Below are 22624 nucleotides of genomic sequence, written 5' to 3'. Positions count from 1 at the left end.
TTTGCTAACTGAATGAAAGAATTTTTTGCTATTGGATCTGCTTTCCTAATGATAAAAAATAGCAATTAATGGCCTTTGCAACTGCTACATTACATCTTGGAAAGCATGTCAATACTTTGCTCAAGTGACTGTATTTAATTAATACTCACACATGTATACATATGTGTATACATAAAAATGTGTATATATAGTCACTATGAATATGAAATGTGTGTATATATATATATACACATAAAAATGTGTATATATAGTCACTAAGTCAATATGAAAGAGTCAAAAATAGCTACAAAAGTCAATTGGGTGACTTTGAGCCTGTCACTCTCATCCCAAACCATGTCATTGGGTTGCTATTATGGAGAAAATAAGAGGAGGAGGAGGTACAGTATATGAAATATGTTCTCAACTTGAGTTACTTGTAAAATAATAAAGGCAGGATGCAAATAAATAAAGAAAAATGCTGCATGATTAATTAAAAAAAGCTACCTAACATTTTCTTTCTTTTTTCATTTTGCTTTCAATTTTAATTATTATTGAGAATAAAGTGCTATAATATCTCAATTTGTTTTAATTTGATAAATGTGGCGTGATATTAATAAAATGAATTCTACTTACAAGTGAAAATGACACTATTTACAAAATAGCACTTTTCCCGAAAGAAGAAACCATTCTACTTTCATTTCATTCGGTTTAATATAATTAACTGCATTATATTCTACAGCATTCTAATTATTGTTAAGACTTATATATACCAGACATACTGTTGAAATGAATACAGTATATAACTAGTTTAGATACTAGTTATGGAGGCTTAGCACTCCATTTTGAATTTGAAAATAGCCTCTTAAAAAATCATTCAGGCCATTCCAGATATTAACGTTTCTCCTTTTGATTTCATTTTAAAAGCTCTAAGCTTAAGTCACAGAAAGCCAAGCATCCTGAAGGAAGGGTCATTGCCACAAGTAGTCTTCATTAAGACCAGTAACTGGATCTTTAAATGAATCCATCACCAAGGAAAATTGTCACTGTGCTTATTATCTTACTTCAGTTTTCTTTGCTGTATAGGCCTGTGAAAGTCGTAAATGCAAGGATTGATCACCAAGTTACTTTTTCATCAACATTGTAACAGCAACAGTCACTGCAGAAGACCATCACTAAATGTGAACTACCTGTAGTGTCGAAGAAAGAGTTTTACATTCAAAACCTTCTGGGTTCGTTCTACATTTATAAATGTAGAACAAAAACAAGATGTGATTACATATAAAGAGCTTCTCAATATGGAAAGAGGTATATTACAGTTAAAGTCTTTGAATGTACTAAAAGAAGAAAGGATAATTCAAACTTGGTTTCAGTACGGACAGTTACAAGCTAGATGGAAAGAGGATCAGAAAATTGGTATCATGCAAACGGATGAAAACTTGGTAAAACAAATCAGAGACCAGAGTCAAATGCATATAAAAAGGTTGTATACATTGATAGAAATAGATTCAGAAACGGAGTTAGTTAAAGATTGTATGATAAAATGGGCACAAAATATTGAGGAACCAATAATGATGGAAACGTGGGAAAAAATATGGGTTAGAAATATAAAATTTACGCAAGCTCAAAATATGAGAGAAAATTTTTATAAAATGTTTTATAGATGGCACTTAGATCCTAAAAAGTTAGCTTGTATGTATCCAAGTTTACAATCTAAGTGTTGGAGATGTGAGTGTGATGAAGCCACATATTATCATATATGGTGGACATGTAAAAAAAATCAAAGCATTCTGGATAAAAATATGGTGGATTATGCAAAACATCCTTAAAAGAAAGATAAAGTTTACTCCACAGCTGTTTTTGCTGGGTATAATTACAGATTGTACAGTTATAGAGACTAATTTGATTTTAAATTTAATAACCGCAGCAGGACTTTTGGTGACACAGTATTGGAAGAAGGAAGATTTGCCTACTATTGAAGAATGGACACTAAAAGTAATGAACTTAGCAGAGGTGGCCAAAATTTCAGCGTATTTGAAGGACCATTCAAATGAAAGATATATTTTGGAATGGAGAAGATGGATTAACTAAATTCAAAACAAATATGGGATTAAAAAGTTTCAAATATTTTATGAATGAATAAAGAGTCTTTAGAAAGTATTTAAATTTAGTCATGTAAAAGGGGAGTTAAAACTACAAGAAGGAGATAGGAGTCTATAGATAGTTAGCATATGTTAATATATGATTGTTAAATCTACACCCTGTATTTTGCTCTGGGAAGTCGGGAGGGAGGGGGAGGGAGGGAGGGGGGATGGGAAAACATTTGTAAAAAATTTTAAAACTTTTTAATTAAAAAAAAAAACTTCTGGGTTCAAATCCCTGCATTTCTCGTTTTCTGGGGAAATATTAGATATATAATCTCAGTGAACAATTTCTCCCACAGTAAGGCCAGTGATCAAAACCTCTATTGGTCATAAAGAATATAAAGTATTAACAAAATATGTGTACATCTAATGTTCTCTTAATTATTTTAGCTTTTTAATTAAGTAGATATTATAGATTTTGCTTTCTTTTGATATATGCTCATATAGAAACTGAAATTTTCCTTTTCTGTTATGCTTAGGTTCAAGACATATTCTAAGGAAGTGTTTTTAATTTAGGCTTCAGGAATAGCACAGAAGATTAAACTCACATGTAATTAATCTTCATACAAATATTAAAATTAGACAGAAATTACATCTGTTTCATTTATATCATATCGGATTAATAATGCATGGGAAATGAGACTGCTAAAATTATCGATAATATGTTAAGTGTTTTAATTATTTAGGAAAAGAAATGATGTAGCATTACAATTTAAAACCAAAGCAGACTGTAATTTTTATGTTTAAAAATAACAATCAGTTTCTGCAGTCCTAGGCTTACGTTCATGATGTTCTCAGTGCATACACAAAGTTGATTACAATTTCTATATTATATGACAAGAAAATATAACCATTTAAAAAGATCTATTGAAGGAATTCACAGGCTCTACACATTTTAATTTAATGCTACAAATAAAAATTACTGCCTTTAAGCTATTGATATATCTGACTGTATTAAATTATTACAGAACTCTGTAATAAAATTGTAGTAATTGATATAATTACTAATATAATTTACACCATTAAAAGAAGAAATAAATGTATTAGTTAAATATTGCACATTTTGGGGGGGTTATGATTTCTGGGGGTTATGTATAGGGTGAGAAACATTGAATTAATATTTTATATTTAGATAGATATATAGAGATAGATATATAATATATATTTCCTATTTGTCATAATTTCAGAAAAGTTATTATTTTTATCACATATTGCTATGTCTTCAATCATATCAAATCATAACCCTCTATTAAACTAGGATATATGAAATATCAAAAACATTCCCTCTATGAATATTCACCATTTGGAGAGCTAGATATATATCTTGAAAAAGATGGCACCAGACAGGCTACAACCAAAGCATTACTGAAAAGGCAATTTCAGTCCCTTTGTCAGAAGGATGAGTGAACAGTCTTTTTGATCCTCCATTTTAAATCTATAATTCTTAATATAATAATAATTTCCTAAATATTTTCACTCATCCCTCTGACAAAGGGACTGAAATTGCCTTTTCAGTAATGCTTTGGTTGTAAGCCTGTCTGGTGCCATCTTTTTTTTCTTTGTTCTTATGATTGTATTATTGTCCTCTGTCCCCTTTTATCTGTGAACTGCACAGAGTCTCTGGAAGTTCAGCGATGTAAAAAATAAATAAATAAATATAAGCTAAATCAAGACCCTGGAACCTTGAATATTGTAGAAAGAAAGAAATTTGCTGTCAGAGGCATCTCAATTTTTTATCTACTGAATGAAACTCAAGGATTGAAATGATAAATGTGAAATGTGAAAATGTGGCTTGTCTTAGAATAAAAATACGGTTATAAATATTCATGTTTTATTTATTTATTTTATTTATTTATATTTAAATTTCTATACCGCCCTTCTCCCGAAGGACTCTGGGCGGTGTACAGCCAAGATAAAACCCACAAATATAATAGTTAAAAGCAAATTAAAACTATTAAATAATTTCACCGAAACTAAAATAACATAAAACTACCCATTAAAATTACACTTAGGCCAATCTTGCCTGCTGAAACAAAAGCATTTTGAGGGCGCGGAGGAAGGTGTGAAGGTCGGGAATCCTACGAATCTCTGGGGGCAGCTCATTCCATAGGGCAGGTGCCCCCACAGAGAAGGCTCTCCCCCTGGGGGTTGCCAGTCAACACTGTTTGACCGATGGCACCCTGAGCAGTCCCTCTCTGTGGGAGTGTACTGGTCAATGGGAGGCTATCTGTGGCAGAAGGTGGTCTCGTAAATATTTATGAAATGAAGAACTTTTATAGAGCAGGTTATTGTATACGTTTTTTGTTACATAAGTTATATATTATATTCTATATAGTATATATTAAATTTAGAGTTCCAACCTTTCAAACATTTACTCTTATACCTACCAATATCATAAGCCAGGAAATCAGCAGAAAAACACTTCGCACCATTACTTAATGAAGTATCATTATGAGTGTTTCCCCCAAAAATTAACATTGCTCCATTCATCAAAACAGCCGAGTGGAGATATCTTGCAAAGCCACTCTCTTTTAAAATTGTCCTGTTGAAAAAAAGGAGTATATAAGGCATCAAGAGGAGTCAAGGTGATCTGTGTGGAATAACTATAAATTAAATAATATTTGTTTAGCCACAGTGCTAGCAATCACATCTGTTGAACTGCACAGAAAAACAAATTTCAAGAATTATATTATGAATAGTCTTGAAACAAACCAGGAAAGAAACAAGCTGTAACTATTCATCCTTTTAAAAATTCTTATTATCCTGTGAACTTTTGGAGTTAAAATACAAAATATAATAAATTTATATTAAAATATGAAATAAAATATGAAATATAATTTATATGACTTTTTTGCAAATCCAATATTTTCTCTATAATTTTAAGGACTTTTTCACAGCAACATTTACACATCTGAATTCATATACATCAATTTGGATGGTGATATTTGATAATTTTTCTGATACCAGCCCTGAGCGAACATATAGATGACCTTAAGGCCTGAAAACCACATGCAGTAGCAGTGGATCGTCTTTGCCTATGCTATTGTCAAATAATGCCTATTCTAAAATCTCTCAATGAATACTGTTACTAATCTTCTGTCATCCAGTTATAACAGTGCGAATGAGTCTTTTATAGCTTACTTTCTGATGGTAGTATCATGCAAATTCAGAATTATCACTTTAAAATTATAGCAAATCACAAAGGATCCATGTTTTATTTTAATTTGGTTTATACATTATACATGAAGATTTTAGTAAAAACTTCTTGATCAAATTGATCAAAGATAATTTTCTGTTCAGTAACTGATATTTCTCACAGTTCTGTCCAAGAGATCGGGGAATTAAATTCCATACTGTAGAATGATTTTGTTTCTATTAATACATATATGTGAAATCTCTGATCCTCTGAACAGCATGATAACATTTAAGATATTAGAGTTGATGTTTAACAATATTCAAAATACTTGGCAATATCAACTATTTTCTCAGAAAAGAAAACAGGTTGAATCTTATTGCTAGAATGCTATTGTTTTCTTTCCTGAATAAAGACAAAACAAAAATTTTGCATTTCAGTATCAAACTTAAATATTCATATAACATGAATATTCAATCAGTTAACAAAATGTATGAGAATATATGTACATATACTATAAATATACATACACGCACATATACATACATATATTAAAAAGATTTACCATGTTCTAGTATTAACTTCATATTTGTAAAGATCATCAACCAATCCATATTTATTACTGGGCAATGCTTTGTAGCCTCCATGAACATATACAGATTTTGTTGTATCATCATAGACACTGGTATGGCCATATCCACCTTGTACTATTGCTCCTTTTGTTTCTGGTACAAGCCAAGAATTCGTTCCTAAGATATAACAGAATTATTAACGGAAATATAATATAAATTTATTCTTAATTTACTAATTTATTATAATCAACATTCTTAGAAAGCAAGAAATCCATTTTATATATAATTGTTTATATTTCATTTCCAAAGTTAAGTCAAATCTGTTGAACGTTGATATACAAGTGTATCCTATATCAAAATTATCAACAGAATATGAACATTATCTTAAACAAATATCCTTAATATGATCCCCTTATAATTCAATCAATTCAAAATGCATACCCATATTAAAATTATATCTAATAATTAATGATATGATTAATGAAATATCACTGATATCTAGTATTAAATTAATAATCAATACACGTTTTACTGTTGGAATGTTTCAACAAATCTCATGGAGAAAACCTAATATAATCCTGACAAAATGTTTACGCACTTTGCTACATTTGCACATAATTTGAGGATGAGCCCGAGGACAAAATCCAAACCAAGTATTACAGTGTAAGGCATCCAGGATGGAATGGGATAAGATGGAAATGGAAATGAGATAACTTTGTCATTTTCTACTGTGAGCATATTGGCACACATTAAAAATGAAATTCTGTTGCCTGCTCTCAAAATAAAGTATATATCTACCCATACACAAACACAACATATACACATGCTACATGTGTGTGTGTGTGCGCGCAGTAGAAAGAAGAAACTTGAGAGTTCACATGGTTGATACTATATGGAACAAAACTGCGACTGAATCTAGAAAGATAAGGTGTCATTATCAAGAAATGCATGTCATGATATGTATGCATAAGCTACATTGTGATTTCTTTCTTTATGGCCTAATCCATTGTCCAAATCAGCCATGGTAGTTTTTGAAACAAGAAAAATCAGAAATTTTATTATGTCTTAATATATTCATTTACTAAGTTTATGTGCTCCTTATAATTAGAAAAAGACATTAATATTAAAGCTTTTCCAGCTTCAATTCTATGTAAACAAGTCTAGGAATCTGTGTTAAGAAATATCAAACATACAATCCATCTTTATTATCACTGTTGTCCTCTCTTTTTCTTTTTTGCAATAAACAATGATCATGGACATTTTGTGTCTTATGACAAATTAATCAGCTAATTTATTTTTCAGTCAGACTAAAAAATCAAAGCACTGCTAAATTTTTCAGCTAAATTAAATATACACTTCAAAAATGTGTTTACTGTTCTTCAAGTGTCAAGCACCTTTCGGTATCATGCTAAAGCAAATGAGCTTTCTTTCACCTTCTCTGACTATTGTTAAAATGATGGCATTCATGGGCCATCTAAGAATCTCAGAAGTTCTCAGTAGGAAACTTATATGGGTGTTTTTATTAACTTGCATCATAACTGGACAAATCCACGAGGAAGTTTATTTTCCTTCGGTTTAGTAAAACTACATACATTTTGCAAGAGTCTCGGTGTGAGTCTGGGAAAAATACAGAGAATATTATTACTTTTCTTTAGCAAAAAAAATAGTGTTATAGTATTTTTAGAAATTTTTGAAAACAATTTCTACTGCACAGACTTGTTTCAAGTAGTAACCATATGTCAGCTCTCAATGTCAAGAGCTTCTTTAGATTAAAAAGAAAATAAGAACTCTATTGGCTTTAAACAAACATTGTTCCCGCCATTCCCCTTATGAAAGTAATATGGTTCCCTCTGCACTCCATGGAAACTTTGCCAAAATGTCTCAAAGAAAAAGTAAATTAGAGAAATGTAAAGATGCTTAAGTTTAATTTATTATTTTTGCAAGATATTCCACAACTCTTCTTCAGTTTCATACTTGTAGTGCATGTAAATCAAAGTGGTAATTGTATTATTGTGTATATTGTTTTGCCCTGTTGAATTAAATCTGTTTAAAGTACATGGATCTTGCATTTCCTGAATAATTGGTGTTTGGAAATCAGGGTAATAAGAAGATTAATGCCACTATTGAAACCAAGGGCTTTTACAAAACCAGAGGGCTGGAAGAGATCTGGAGGTTACTATCCAAGTCATTGCCCATTGTAGAAATCCAAAGACAATCTAGACAAATGACTGTCAAACTTTATTTGATGTTCCAATGAAGGAGAACCCATGACTTTAACAGGCAGATTGTTCCACTGTTTAATAGCTCTTGTGGCCAGGAAATTACTCTTTATTTCCAATTTAAATGTCTCTCTGCAAAGCTTCCATTTATCATTTTTTATCTAACTAACTTTCAGTGAGTGCCTTCAAGTATTGGGGACTGCTAACTCACTCCTAAATTCTTTAAGCTAAACAACCCCAGCTCCTTTAATCATTATTCATAGAACTTTGCTTCCAAGTCTCTCACTATCTCTGTAGTCTTGTTTCTGATCTTTCCAGAACCCTATTTTTAAAATAGTGACAAAAACTGGAAGAGCAGTCTGACTGGTATAGCATAGCATAACTATCACCCTCCATGATCTCCAAAATATATCTCTATCGATACAGCCAAAGATATCATTGGTGTTTTCAGAATACATAGCACACTGTTGGCTAATCTTCAAACTCTGTTATTTGTCTACCAGGAAATCGAAGATTCTTTCTGCCTTTCTAGGACTTTCCCAGATAATTATGCCAATCTGGTTGATCTGCAGTTGACCGAGTCCACTTTTCTCCCATTTTTTTAAAGACCCAAAAATATTAGCTTTTCTTCAATTTTACAGCACTTCCCTGTATTCTAGGATTTCCCAAAGATTATGATGTGACATCTGCCAGCTCCTTAACACCATAGGCTATAATAAACTACAGTTGGTACAAATAGGGTTATTTGTGTATCCATGTATCATACCTGTGTCATGTCATGTCATATTATTTCTACAGGAGCTGCATTTTGATTACAACTGCAATTTAGACTGCTTAAGCATAGTTTAGGATCTATGTAACAAAAACAAAAGTCTAATAAGAATCTCTACTCATTGGTACATCTGGCAGGAAGGAATATCTAAATATATATACTCTTTGGGGGTTTCTACTTATGGAATATCTAATCCCTGGAGGCAGGAATGGTCCCACCACTCATGATTTTTTAAAAAGAAAATCTGGCTATTCAGGAAAATCTGTGTAGGACTAGTCTATCAAGAGATACATAGTGCCATGAATGAAAAGTATGAAGATACTTTTTTTAAAATTCATACAACAATGTATTCTTTACTGAATTATTGATTTTAATTCTTTATTCTATTTGACTTGGGAAATATTCAACTATTAAGTGAAATAAACACAGTATAAAACTCTAATAATTTTATGAAAGAAAACATACAAAGATATACTATTAAGATAAGTGGTAGAACTTCCAGTTCAAAACTATAACACAATAATAATGGGTTTTAAAATCTTTAAAAAGGTTTTCGTTTTCTTAACAGGATCAAACTGTCATACAAAAACAATATCTATTACTATTCAGAGTTTTCCAATCTGCTTTCTATGTTGCTTTGTTCCAAAAGTCAGTTTGTACTTCGAGTCACCATCTGGAATTTTAAAGTTTAAAATCATCCAACTGCTGTAGGTCTAGAGATAAATTCTATACAGGAATTCAGGAAAACATAGTACAAAATGCATTAAACCTTAATGGAATAAAATTACACAAATAAAATGAAACATAAAAATGATCAACTTCAAAAAATAAACTACAAAGTAGGGACAAGATTCTGCAAACTAAACCTTTGTAAAACAAATGAATGCTTACAAAACGACACTGGTCATAAAAGAACTCCTAGCCACAATTCTCATAATGTCAAACTCTACTTTCCTGTATTAGTGTGATTAATATTTGATGCTGACAATCTATTATCATTTTAAAGAAATATACACAGTTGACATTAATCCTGAATAATAATAACTGCTAACTATGCAATTTTTTTGCCACTACTTGTAATTTAAAGCCATGAACTAAAATTTATTAAAATGTGCTTTGGAGTAGAATCTATTTTACAAATTATTTACTAATACATATATTCTATAATATTTTAAAGGAAGTTACAAAGCAGAATCGAGTCCTAGATTTCAACTTTAGCCCCAGTAATAAACTATTCAGTAGACAATGACATTTTCATTTCTGTTGTTAAATGAAGTAGAAGCTAATTTAGCCAACCATGTATCTTCCATATAATGCTGCTTGGAATTCCTCCAAGGACATTATACTTAGCAATATAATTTTAACAATGTTAATTATTAATGAACACTATAGTACTACAGTAACAAGTTACTTGTGGCATGAGTCACATGATGTTCTTATTTTTTCAGTATTTAACAATGCAAATTAGAGCTATGCATGGTCTGAAAGTGATTCAGAAGAAGCATTTCGCGTTGTATGTGAATGAAGACCTCTCTACTATTCATTAAAGCAGTCCAACTTTTTTCAGGTTTCTGTATGAGCTTGAGAAAATCCTATTGTTTTAAGAGCTATATTATCTTTACCTAGTAGTTTTGTTAAATAGTTTTTCCAAGCTCACCCTGAAGCCTGAAAAAAAGCCAGACTGCCATAATGAACAACAGAGAGGTAATAAAATTGAGTACTAGCACATTAAAAACTGTACATCTTCAGCCTTTGAGTTCAACACTCTCTGGCATGGAAGAATTAATTGGTCCAATATTTGTTCTTGACTTTTTTCAAGTACAGAATTCCAGTGGGAATGTTAGACTTGTACTCACAAAAAATGTATCTAATATTAACATTATTGGAAATTATACGTATCACTAGTATTAACAGTAGATTTTGTGCATAATATTTTTATCTTAATAATACAATTCATCATTTAACATAAACAGAGCAAAATTTATCTCAAAAATATTACTAAGGGCTTATACTACACTGAAAATCCCTGCAAACAATGCTATCAGTTTTTAGTATTCATAGTTGGATGGGCTATAAGACCTATAAAAAGAAAATAAAAAGGAGCTACGTGTTGCCCATCTGTGTATTACATTAAAATTGCAGCAAGGCGTTTTTTGTTTTTTTTTTTCTTTCTTTTAACAACTAAGAAATCTGTTGTTATTTCTACAATGTTAAGGCTTCCTTTCCCAGCTATAGTGTAATCAATCATTTTCCCAATTTACCATTGTGAGCGTGACTAGAGACTTTTTTTTTCAGTTCCATAAATTGGAGATAGGGGAATTATCTTAAAACCATAGCTGAGGAAGCATAATCTCTTTGCACTGAGATAAGCATCTCAGTGCAAATATCACATTTTTACTTATTTTCTCTCATTCGCAAACCAGAAAAAGATGGATAGATTCATAGCTGCAATCTATGTCTTTAACCTAATATGCAGCTTGTCTCTTAAAAGCATGATAAATACATATTGCAGGTGTTATTCTTGATGGACAAAGTGAATCTTCATATTCAGAGATAATACCCACGTGAATAACAGATACTAGAAGAATAACACTAGAAGAAAGTTGGTATGGTATGTTTATAGGCACTCCAAAGGCATCTAATTTGGCCACTGGGGGAAGCAAGATATTCAATTATATGAAACTCTGGTCTGTTTTATCTGGAATTTTCTGATGTTGCTTTTTTCCAATAACTTACCTTGTTAGATCCTATCTTTTTTTTTTTTTGTCTCAGCTTAATTACAAACTGCATAATGCATTTATTGCTGTTTATTGTTCTTATTTCTAAAATTAGGACACTACAGCATTCAGGCAATGACTGGGAATAGAGAAGAAAATCCAGCTAATGAATAGGCAATTACTAGTATTTAGCCCATTTCATTGTTATAAAAAGATAATAACTGGAATTTAAATTATACTTACTGATACTGGCTACTGTCTTAATCCTGTTTACTTAAGAATGAATCACATATGACTCATTGGAATAAATACTGCAGCTATCAATTAGACTTGAAAGTGTCCTTTGCATAATTTTAAAAAATGATAAATACCACAGAACTTTATAAAGAATACAGTTCTTTATATCTGCATTATATAATACAGAAGAATGCACTTCAGTATTGTTACAGCAACAACAACAAAAAATGCTGTCTAGAAAAAAGAACAGTATATTACTGGATTTTTTTTTAGCTCAGAATTGAGCAAAATTGGAACAGTAGTGCATCCTGCTGGATAGTAATGAAACTGCAGAGTTCAAAATTGTACAGTATTATTAATTATTCATAAAAGCACAGTTTATATCTTCAAAAATGACTTTAAATGATATTAAAATCAAGGGTAGTCAAAACTGAATTATTTTTTTGAAAGTTAAGGAGGTGGAATCAAGTATGCTAATGTCAGCAATATTAAGCATATCTTTCCAAAAATAGATTGAATGCAGAATTTTCCATGTATTGCCTAGTACTTACTTTTAAGGCAGCTATTTTGAAAGGGTTTTTTCACAATTGTCATTTTGAAAGTGCCCGCTTGTACTGTACATTACTGACAGAGGTTAATTCTAAGCTACTTTGTGGAAAGCTACTTCATTTTACATCAAACATACCTTTTCATATAACTTCTAAATTAACATCTACATCTATATCACAATTAGTTATGTGTAATTGTTTAAAAATGTATAAAATATGCAACTTTGTCCTATGATCCAGAAGCAAACAGAAATAAAACTCATCCATACATCAAAATTTATTTATTAAACTTATATGCTGCAATCAAGCAACTTTCATCTATTATTCTCTACTAGTACTTCCCCCACTGATACTTGCAGGAAAGTTGGTCAGAAAAGGAAATTTATATTAGACTATAACAGTGTTTAAATTACTGATTTTTTTCTCTCCCTCTAAATACAAAATTACATAAACCAGCATAGATCCAGACTGTAATTGGTTTAACTAATACTCAAATTGAAACTAAGGGATTCTGTGGTAGCAACTTCCTTAGAAAATTGTAATTGGTACTATTTAATATAAAAATATTTAACAATTTTTTTATTTACAATATTGCAATTAGTTTTTTTCAAAGTTGTCTTAAAAGAGGTGTTTCCTATGTGGTAGTTTATCCTTTTTTTTTCTTTTTTTTCAAGTTAGTATAGCTGCTACTATGTATTTAATACCGTCGTATTAAAATTAAACTGAAATTTTTGGTTAGTACATATTTTTAAAAAAGAACTACAGCCCATATTAACAGAAGAGGAGGATTTAAAACTCTCATTACTGTATTTTCCATATTAGAATTCCTATCCAAACTGAATGATACCCATCTATGATAGGTTAAAAAAATATAAGGTGGTAGGTATAAGTACAGTTTATCCCTTATTCTCCCTTATCTCAGAGGTTCACATCCTGAAGTTTTAAAAAAGCAATTCAAAAAACAAAAAGACAACTTACTGATATAATACTCTTGAACGCTGCTTGTATAGCCATATATTACAGAGTACCCAAAAATCACAAGCATGATAACATCCCTGCTGTCAAGCTCCACTATGTGTGCTGAGTGACCCTCAACTGCATATTGCTGCCCATGGACAAGCACTGCTGGAATTCGGAGGCTCCAGGTCTGACTTGGTATGTTGAAAATCCATAATTCATCAGTGACATTACCAGTATTTGTTTCAATTTTGCCTCCATACATGTAAATGTCGTCCTGTTTTAAAGAAGGGAAAATGATCATTAGTTAAACTTCAGATAAAAATACAAAACACACGAATATAAATGTTGAGCTGTGGTATCATTCTTTCCACATTAGAAATAACATGAGCTTATAATATAAGTTTATACTACATTCTTATACTACAGGATCTTATTTCTGTGAATTTTTTCAGGGGAAAAAACCTTCCTTTTTTCACCAAGAATTTACTATACCAAAAACAAGGTATATTGACCAATGAGCAGTGATAAATTTAACTGCTTTTTTAAAACTCAGCAAATAACCATAAATTACAAATGAATCTTGGTGCAGTTTCCATTGTAAATATTTTTTTAACAATTCATATATATGAATTTCAGAGTAGATTATTGGTTCTGAAAATATTGTAATATTACTGCAGCAGCATAATACATCTCAATATTCTACTTTTTTCTAGCCTTTTTTTCCTAACTTTGCCTCATTGAGTTTCAACTACTATTCAGTTCCTACCCAGAATTGGGTGGGGAATACTGGGCCTTTTTTTATTTGAATACTTTCAGACAATACTAGATTGTTGACCTGTATTCCAATTATAAAAAGCAGCCTTACATGATCAGATCCCACAAATGAACTTTTTAAGTCAAATTATTCCTAGCTTCCGTATGTCCTAGGATTCTTATTCTATGACATTTCCAATCTTCAGTTCAATCTACTGCCATTTTGAACTTGCAAGAACTCTCCTCTCTCCAGACCTAGAGTAATCCTTGTTTTCTTCAAATTACATGATTGCCATTAGTATTTTGATATTATTGTCTTCCCTCAATGTATATTACAATCATTGGAAAACCTTTTAGTAAATTAAAAATAAGTTTTGTACCCCATAAATGGGTGTTCTTTATAAGTCAGTCAAAAATGTTCACATTACTCCTTTAAAGGCATGTCCTAACTGACATCTACTTCTGTTCAATCTCTATAATGCCAAACAGTAGTAAGATGTAAAGGCAAGAGGTAGCCGTTGCTTACCAACTACTCCTTCAGTTGAATTACAAAATTACAACAGTGCTGAAAAATAACTTTAGGCTAAAATAACTTTAGGTAGGACCATTTACTACTTTTGCAGCATCCCTTAATCTGAGGAGAAAGATGAGAGAGGAAGGGATTAGAGGCTGGGCTGGGCTGGGCTGGGCTGGGGTAGGGTAGGGTAGGGTGATAGGATAGGATAGGATAGGATAGGATGGGATGGGATGGGATGGGATGGGATGGGATGGGATGGGATGGGATGGGATGGGATGGGATGGGATGGGATGGGATGGGATGGGATTCTTTATTGGCCAAGTGTGATTGGACACACAAGGAATTTGTCTTTAGTGCATATGCTCTCAGTGTACATAAAGAAAAATAAAATACATTCATCAAGAATCATAAGATACAACACTTAATGATAGTCATAGGTTACTAATAAGCAATCAAATCGTACTAGGCAACAAATAAAACAATATAAATTATAAAGATACAAGCAACATAGTTATAGTCATAAGTGGGAAGAGCATAAGTAGTATGCTGTTCTAGACTTTGAAAACAATGCAGTTGTGCAGCAGCCTGGGGCAGTAAACAGATAGAGGTAGCACTCAACGTACGATCACAATTGAGGCCAACATTTATGTTGCTAAGTGAAACATTTTTAAGTGAATTTTGCTCCATTTTACAAACTTTCTTGCCACAATTCTTAAGTGAATCTTTGCAGTTGTTAAGTCAGTAGCATGTTAAGTAAATCTGGTCTCCCCATGGATTTTGCTTGTCAGAAGGTCGCAAAAGGGATCACATGACCATAGGACACTGCAACCATCATTAATGAGTCAGCTGCCAAGCATCTGAATTTTGATGACATGACTATGGGGATGCTGCAACAGTCATAAGTGTGAAAAACAGTCATAAATCACTTTTTTCAGTGGCGTTGTAACTCTAAACGGTCACTAAATGAACTGATGTAAATCGAGGTCTACCTTACTCAAAGATGCATAAAGGGAGAGGAGTGGTTAGGGAGAAAAATAAAAGCCAAGGTATGAAACTTATCCCTTTCCAGTTGGAAATCATACCGTGTTTCTCCAAAAAGAAGGCTGGGTCTTAAAAGCGGCTAGGCCTTCTTTTTCAAGTGTTCTAATTATTGACTCATCTCGTGGCAGTGGCACTGACAGCCCCACCCAGCAGGAGCCTGCGACTGGCTGGAAGGCATCTGTAGCTGATAACAGAGCTCCGGATCAATCCGGAGCTCTGTTATTGGCTACAGATGCCTTCCAGAAAGCCCTCTGCAGCCGATAATAGAGATAATAGAAGGCTGCAGATGCCTTCTTGCAGGCATCTGAAGGTGAAACGGAGGCTAGGGTGATGCGTGCGAGTGGCGGCAAGTGGCCACAGAAGCAGCTGCAGAAGAAGGTGAGGCAGATGTCGGGGTGTGTGGGGCCTGGTAAATAGGGAAGCTTCACCACCCCCATCCCCACCCTAGCTTATTTTTTACCTTTGTGCCTCATCCCATCCTCTGCAGCCCGGCATGGGTGGATTCTTAATTAGTGGACTCTCTAATTTTTTGGGTAGGACTTAATTTGATCACATACGCTCAAAAACATGAGAGGGCTTCTGATCAAGGTGGGACATCTTTTTGGAGAAACACAGTAGTTGCAATCATAGGATTTCCCACTCAGCAACCACTTCACTTAGGGCCAAAATTCTTGTTCCAATTTGGTTTGTTAAATGAGGACTACCTGTTGTTTCATTTCGGTATCAACATATTACAATTTGAATATCTTCTGTAGATTACAATTGAATACATTCAGATTTACTTTACTTTTTAAATATTGGTGGGTAAATTAAAAACCTGTAAAAATTATGATAAGAGTATCTTGACAAATAACACTTCCTTTCTATACCATCCTTTTCTTTACACATCTGAAAATGCTTAGGACTAACAATCTTATTGCAGATTTTTTCCAGAAGTCATTGCTTCTTAAAATCATATTCAGAGCCAAAAGAGTAATATAAGCAGACAAAATTATTGATTAGATAATTTTCTTTTCCTTCTAACCATGCTAACTGTGCATCATTAGACTTTATGTTGATGAGTAGCAGATAACTGAAAATCACACTATCAGTCTCCAACTACCAAAGAAATTCTAATTTAAAGAAACACTATGTTCGCTGTAACAATTATTTTAAATCCATATTAAATGTTTTTAAACAATTTAAACCAACTATTCTTGTACATTGTTATAATTTAAATCTAAATTTCAATTTACCAGCTTAGAAAAACATTTAAAATATTTTATTTTAAAAAATCAGCTTTTGGTTTGAGTCTAGATTATTTTGCAGTGTTTTCCATCCAGACAATGCTAATAGTGTTTATATTTTCTTTCAGGATTTCAACACAGAACTGTGATGAAAAGAATCCAAACAATGGAAAAACTGCATTTAATACCTAATAGCACGTGAAGAACCATACTAGGCTGCCATATGGACAATAAACAGATGGTGCTATCTGTTCTGACAGGACTAATTCTACTTCCTGAAAATAATGACAATTTGATATGCGTACTTATTTGTATCCACCATCCTCTCTTCCAGCAGGAGATCAACACTGTCAACAGTACCAGGAATTTTTTTTAAAGAACTTCAGATCATTCAGCAATATATACAATGACAGCTATATAAATCAAGATTATATTTTTACTGTTAACTAAATAGAGTCATATCATTTTTATATATAATTATCTTCAGCCTTTCATGGTACATTGATTGGCATTAATGATGCACAGAAACCTAATCTTCATTAAAGGTCAATAAGTGTTCTGGAAACAGATGGATCTTTCAGAAAGGTGTTAATCTTAACTAATTTACCGTCCATATATGGAGAAATTTTGTTAAAAGGAGGTATAATTCTACAATGATTAAGACGGGGAAACACATGGGTTATTTTTTGATAGAATATAATAAAGTTTGCAGAAAAACTGGACAGTGGGATCAAAGCATTTCATTTACACTGAATGAGGTACTGATCAGGGGTGAAATCTAAATTCTTTTGCTTCTGTGGGCATGGCTTGGTGGGCGTGGCTTGGTGGTCATGTGACTGGCTGGGCATGGCCAGTTTGACGTCACTCACTGTTAGAGCCAGGAGCTCCACATTCTGACATCGAAGCACATTCTGTCTTTTACAGAATGTCACAGAAGCCAGGAGCTGCACAAAAGCACATTCTTCCTTTCTGAAGCCCCCAACGCTTTGAGTTTCCCTCTGGCTTGACTGCCCAGGCGAACCTCAGAGCCTTCTCTTGCCCTGCTCTTCATCCCAGAGGGGCGCGCATCCCCCTGCCAATCCTCCGTACAAACCGCCCATCCTGTTCCTGCAAAAGCAGAGTTTCCCCCTTGCAGGGCGATCAAAAGAGGGGAGGAGATGCTGCTGAAAAAGCCGCCTTCCACTGGGCCTCCTCCTGCAGCCAAACATGCCCAGCCATCTGTGCCCTTTTCTCAAACGCATGGGGTGCTTAGAGAGAGAGTGAGCAAGACAGCTCTCCATCCTGTGTGTGTGTGTGTGTGTGTGTGTGGGTGTGGGTGTGGGTGTGGGAAAGAGGGAGGGAGGGAGTGATTTGAAGCCTTGCTTGCTCTCTCTCCAAGGGCCCCATGCACAGCCCATTTGAGGAAAGGGCATGGACGGCTGGCCGCGTTTGGCTGCAGGAGGAGGCACGGCGCAATGGGGTTGTTTTGTTCACCACGGTGGTGCTTCGGGAGGGCAGGCATATGTCTGCAGCTGACAACTATAATGAATATGTCCACCTGCCCTCCTGAAGCACCACCGCAGCAAACAAAACCACCCCATTGCTATGGATGCATAACTTGTTGGGGCTGACCAGGGAAGCCACTGCTTGAGTGGGGGGGGGCGAGTAAGCTGCTAGCCTGCCTTCCACGTGGGCTTTTGCTTGCCTGCCTTCGCAAGCTGGCCACCGGGACGCCAGGAAGCGGCATGGAAGGCAGAGAAGCATGGCAGGACTGCGGGTAGTGGACCGGTTCAGGACTGCCAGCCAGCCATTGCTCCTGGTTCGGCGAACTAGTCTCAATCTCCGCTACCTATTTGCCCAAGCCGGTCCGAACTGGGAGCATTTCACCCCTCGTACCGATGTTTGGAAAAATGTCATATTCAGAAAGAATATAACAGTATGTGGGAATCACTCTAGAGACAGGGAGAAGAAAAGGAAATTTAGCCTGTAGCATGAATGTGATCAGGTCAGAAGGGATCATTTTTGGGACTTTAAAGGAAATGGGGATGAAATGTACTTTTAGATTTGCAAGACTTAATAATGTAACGTCACAATAAAGTAGAATTAGGGTGAAGGTTCGTTCTCTGAGCTTGTAGGTTGGTTTCCAAACATTTTTAATCAGGCTAGGTAACATCTTCAGCAGAGTTTAAGGGATCTCCTAAATTCTGCTGAAGAAGTTATCTAGCCTAGTAACAAAACATTCAGAAACCAACCCACAAGTTTGGAGAACAAACTTTCACCCTCATCCTACACCCGATCTACAGATATTCGCCACTATTGCAAAGTAGAATTAGCTCACTGACCATGCTTCCTGTCTGACCTACCTCACAAGGCTGAGAATGAATGCAATCAAGAGGAAAATATTTATCACTGAGAATGGCAGAAAAAAAGCTTATATTTCATTAATTTAGAAAATGCAAGTGCAAAAGAAACAGACTTTTGAGAAAATTCTGACTTTTGAGTGAATTCTGAATTAAACGTTGGTGTTAAATGCACCAAGAGTAGTACACAATTGAAGTAAAGCATGTGGCAAATAAACAGAATGCTTAAACTTCATACTAAGGGACCTACCCATCTAGGAAATTTACCAGTTCCAAAATACAGCTGGTCAAGCAATGACATGCATGCCAAGTTCTCCAAAAATAAAACTTCTACTAGAACTGCACTGATTGTTGGCTGACTTCCAGGTGTAATTCGAGGACCTGGATATTGCAGAGCTCAGAGTTTGTCTATGGGACTGCCTACTCCCAATGCCTATCTGCTATCCAATAAGATCAAGAAGGATAGGCTTACTTTGTATTCTATATTTTAGGAACTATAATCTCCATTCTTATTTTGCATTTTTATCAGCATTGGAATGAAAGAGCGAAGAAAGAGAAGTTATTCTGTGTCCAATGAGGCTTATTCCTTAGTAATCAAATATAGGATTGCCCACTTAAGCCAGAAAATGTGTCATAACTGCACAGTTATTTCATGGAATGGTGATTTATTCTAAAATGAAATGAGAAAAAAAAAGTATCCTTGATTCAGAATTCTAAAATACAGTGTTACTATGTCATATGGAAAGAGAACATTATAAGAATAAGTGGAGCTGAATGAGTTAGAATGAAAGGAGAAGGAAGGGGGAGGAGGGGGAGGAGGACCATTCAAATATAATTTTGATGTACAAACAAACCTGATATAAAGCAATAGTATGTCCATATCTCTGAAGGGGTCCTTTCAATATAGGCACCACATTCCAAATGCTGCTTTCCAAATTATAGCTAAAAAGTGAACAAATAGTTTATTACCTAGAAGCAAAATTATAGATTTATACATGCTTACAAATTAAAATATCATTTTCTGTTTCTTCCTGACATGCCATATAACATCTAATAAATATAATAAATTAGAATTTAATTTTTGCAACTTTTCCTTATTCCATCAATATTTTTAACCAATAAAACACTTTTAAAAAATGAATAAATTTTAAAACAAGATTTTCAGTTGATTATTCAGCAGGGATGTCAAACTGACAGCCCGTGGGCCAGATGCGTCACGTGCAAGCCACACCCACTCCAGCTCCGCAAAGGGGAAAAACGTTGCGAAACATTACATGGCGGCAACATGACGTGAGTTTGACACCTGTGTTATTGAGTGTTTTTCTCAATAACAAAATACTCAGAAGTGAGCATTTTCTGAAAGATTCAGAAATTTATTTTGTGGGGAAGTTCAGTTTCATGAAACCCGTGTCAAAAATATCATCAATTGTATGAAAGCCTTGGCAGTGCCAGAAACCCAAGTTGGTTTTCACTAAAATTAAAGATACCGGTATTTAGTATCGCTCCCAAAAGGGCCAAGACTTTAAGCACAGCACAATTATGATATGTTAATCAAGTATTCAAAGTTTAAAAAATGAAATCTAAAATATGAAGACATGAATTAAAATGAATACTACAATTTCATAATTAAAATCCAGGTGGAAGAAATGCCACTTTATAGATAATCTGAAAAATAAGAAAATGGAGCTAAAATGCAGCTCACAAAGAAGTTAATTTCTGGGAAATTGGTCTGGGAACAATGGAGAATAGAGTTTCTGGACCCTTTCTCGGGCCAGTGAAATTCTAGATTTAGTGTAAAATGGATATTTATCCATGAAAATACTTTTATACACGAACAGAAGTTTCTTCCAGATATTAGTATTAGGGCTGAATAGGAAAATCTTGCAAATGAGGCAAACTTCAAAATGGAATAATTCAGTCTTGCTATTTTTGGACATTTATATAATTATTCTGTGAATGAATCCCTGGATTTCTGCAATTTTTATTTCCTTAAGGAGAGACAAGACCAATGGTATTACTGCAGAATTTTGCATCATTTAAGTAAGCTCTGAAGCGTTCATTTTTAATTCATGTGTGTAAACCAAATTTAAATAAAAGCAGACAGTCCTGCCATTCCAAAGGAACACCTCATTCCCCACTCCCACCCTCCCCAATTTAGTCCATTAATCCACAGCATTTTATTTTCAATCCTCTCTCTTTCTGGAAAGTCTGAACTGAACCATGATGCAGCCAAGAAAACAAGGCGAGAGTTCATTAAAATTCAACATATTTACACAAAATTCAAACAGAATTAAGAAAAGAAATAACTTACTTTAATACCATCTGGAAGGTACTGTAATTAAATGCATATCCACCAATTACCCACATAAACTTTCCATGAAGAATTGCCTTATGGGAAGCCCTGCTCACAGATGGACTAAATGGCTTAACATTAGGCAGAATCCAATATGATTCCATTGAGGGGACATTCAAAGAACAATCAGGACCTGTTTAAAATACAGAGAGAGAGAAAATCATACCCGGGATGTACTCTTATTAATTCAAACACAACAATTTTTGATAGTAATTATATCTGAGATAGTACAATATATAATGTGAGCCAACCTCATATATTGTGGAATACATCATGCATAAGGACATTCTAAAAATTCGACAAATTGCATATTAATGTATTTTAAGTGGCATTTTAGTTTAGTTTCTAAGATGACAAATTTTATTTTTATTGTAAATATTTTCATATATTTAAAAGAAAATTTTAAAGGCATACAGAAGATATACTTTTGTATTACTTTTAACTTATGAAGGAAGATTGTGAAGGACAGTGACACCAAGTGGTAAAATATACACACAATTATGTACAAGAAAAATATATTCACCTTTAAAATATTTTTCTTTTCTTATAATTCATCAGGTTCATTGTAATCTGATGCAGCACAGTAATTATGAAAGACAGTACATTGCACAGAAAATTACTGTACTCTATAATTTGATCAACAAAAAAACCTCAATTATATATAAAGTTAATATGTAGGATAAAATACAAGATAGGCACCCACAGCCATCAGCTGGGACTGAAAGCACCTTGGTATGAAATCATTTTGTTTATGAAGATGCAGCAAGTAGGAACTACATGTATTTCTGGGTACATGTATTTTATACTGTGGGATCTTTTACAGAAAAGGGCTGTATCTCCATTAACCTCAAATCAAGCAGAACTTTCAACAAGCCAACACTCTGAAGTGGGTCTAGATGCCTTTTGATAAGCAATTTATTTTATTATTTTATTTTTATAATAAAAGAATGTTCCACATGATTTGTTTATTTTCAGTAGGCTTTGTTAAGATTCTGGCATTACCAGGCTATTTACAATTTTATGCATTCATAGTCGTTATCAATACCTAATACCTTTGTTTCCAAATTCCTCAATATAAGATATTCCCCACATATTAGGTACAATTACTGCAGTAATT

At 33.6% G+C, this 22624-nt stretch overlaps 1 protein-coding gene across 2 annotated transcripts in view; it reads right to left on the bottom strand.

Moving 5' to 3' along the window:
- The window catches only part of ATRNL1 (attractin like 1), a 478418-nt gene that overhangs the window by 403456 nt on the left and 52338 nt on the right, over positions 1-22624 (bottom strand). For both annotated transcript variants that reach the window (XM_070944958.1, XM_070944957.1), the window contains exons 6-10: positions 21466-21640; positions 20009-20096; positions 13297-13552; positions 5819-6002; positions 4508-4662 (exon numbers count right to left, since the gene is read on the bottom strand). In XM_070944958.1, coding sequence (XP_070801059.1) covers positions 4508-4662; positions 5819-6002; positions 13297-13552; positions 20009-20096; positions 21466-21640 — 858 coding nt within the window. The remainder of the gene's footprint in view (positions 1-4507; positions 4663-5818; positions 6003-13296; positions 13553-20008; positions 20097-21465; positions 21641-22624) is intronic.

Source organism: Pituophis catenifer, unplaced genomic scaffold (assembly GCF_029215685.1).
Source record: "Pituophis catenifer annectens isolate HBS135680 unplaced genomic scaffold, rPitCat1.0.hap2 SCAF_6, whole genome shotgun sequence".
In the NCBI taxonomy this organism is placed as follows: Eukaryota; Metazoa; Chordata; class Lepidosauria; order Squamata; family Colubridae; genus Pituophis; species Pituophis catenifer.
The sequence above is the reverse complement of the archived record's forward strand: the minus strand, read 5'-3'. Positions and strand labels throughout refer to the sequence as shown.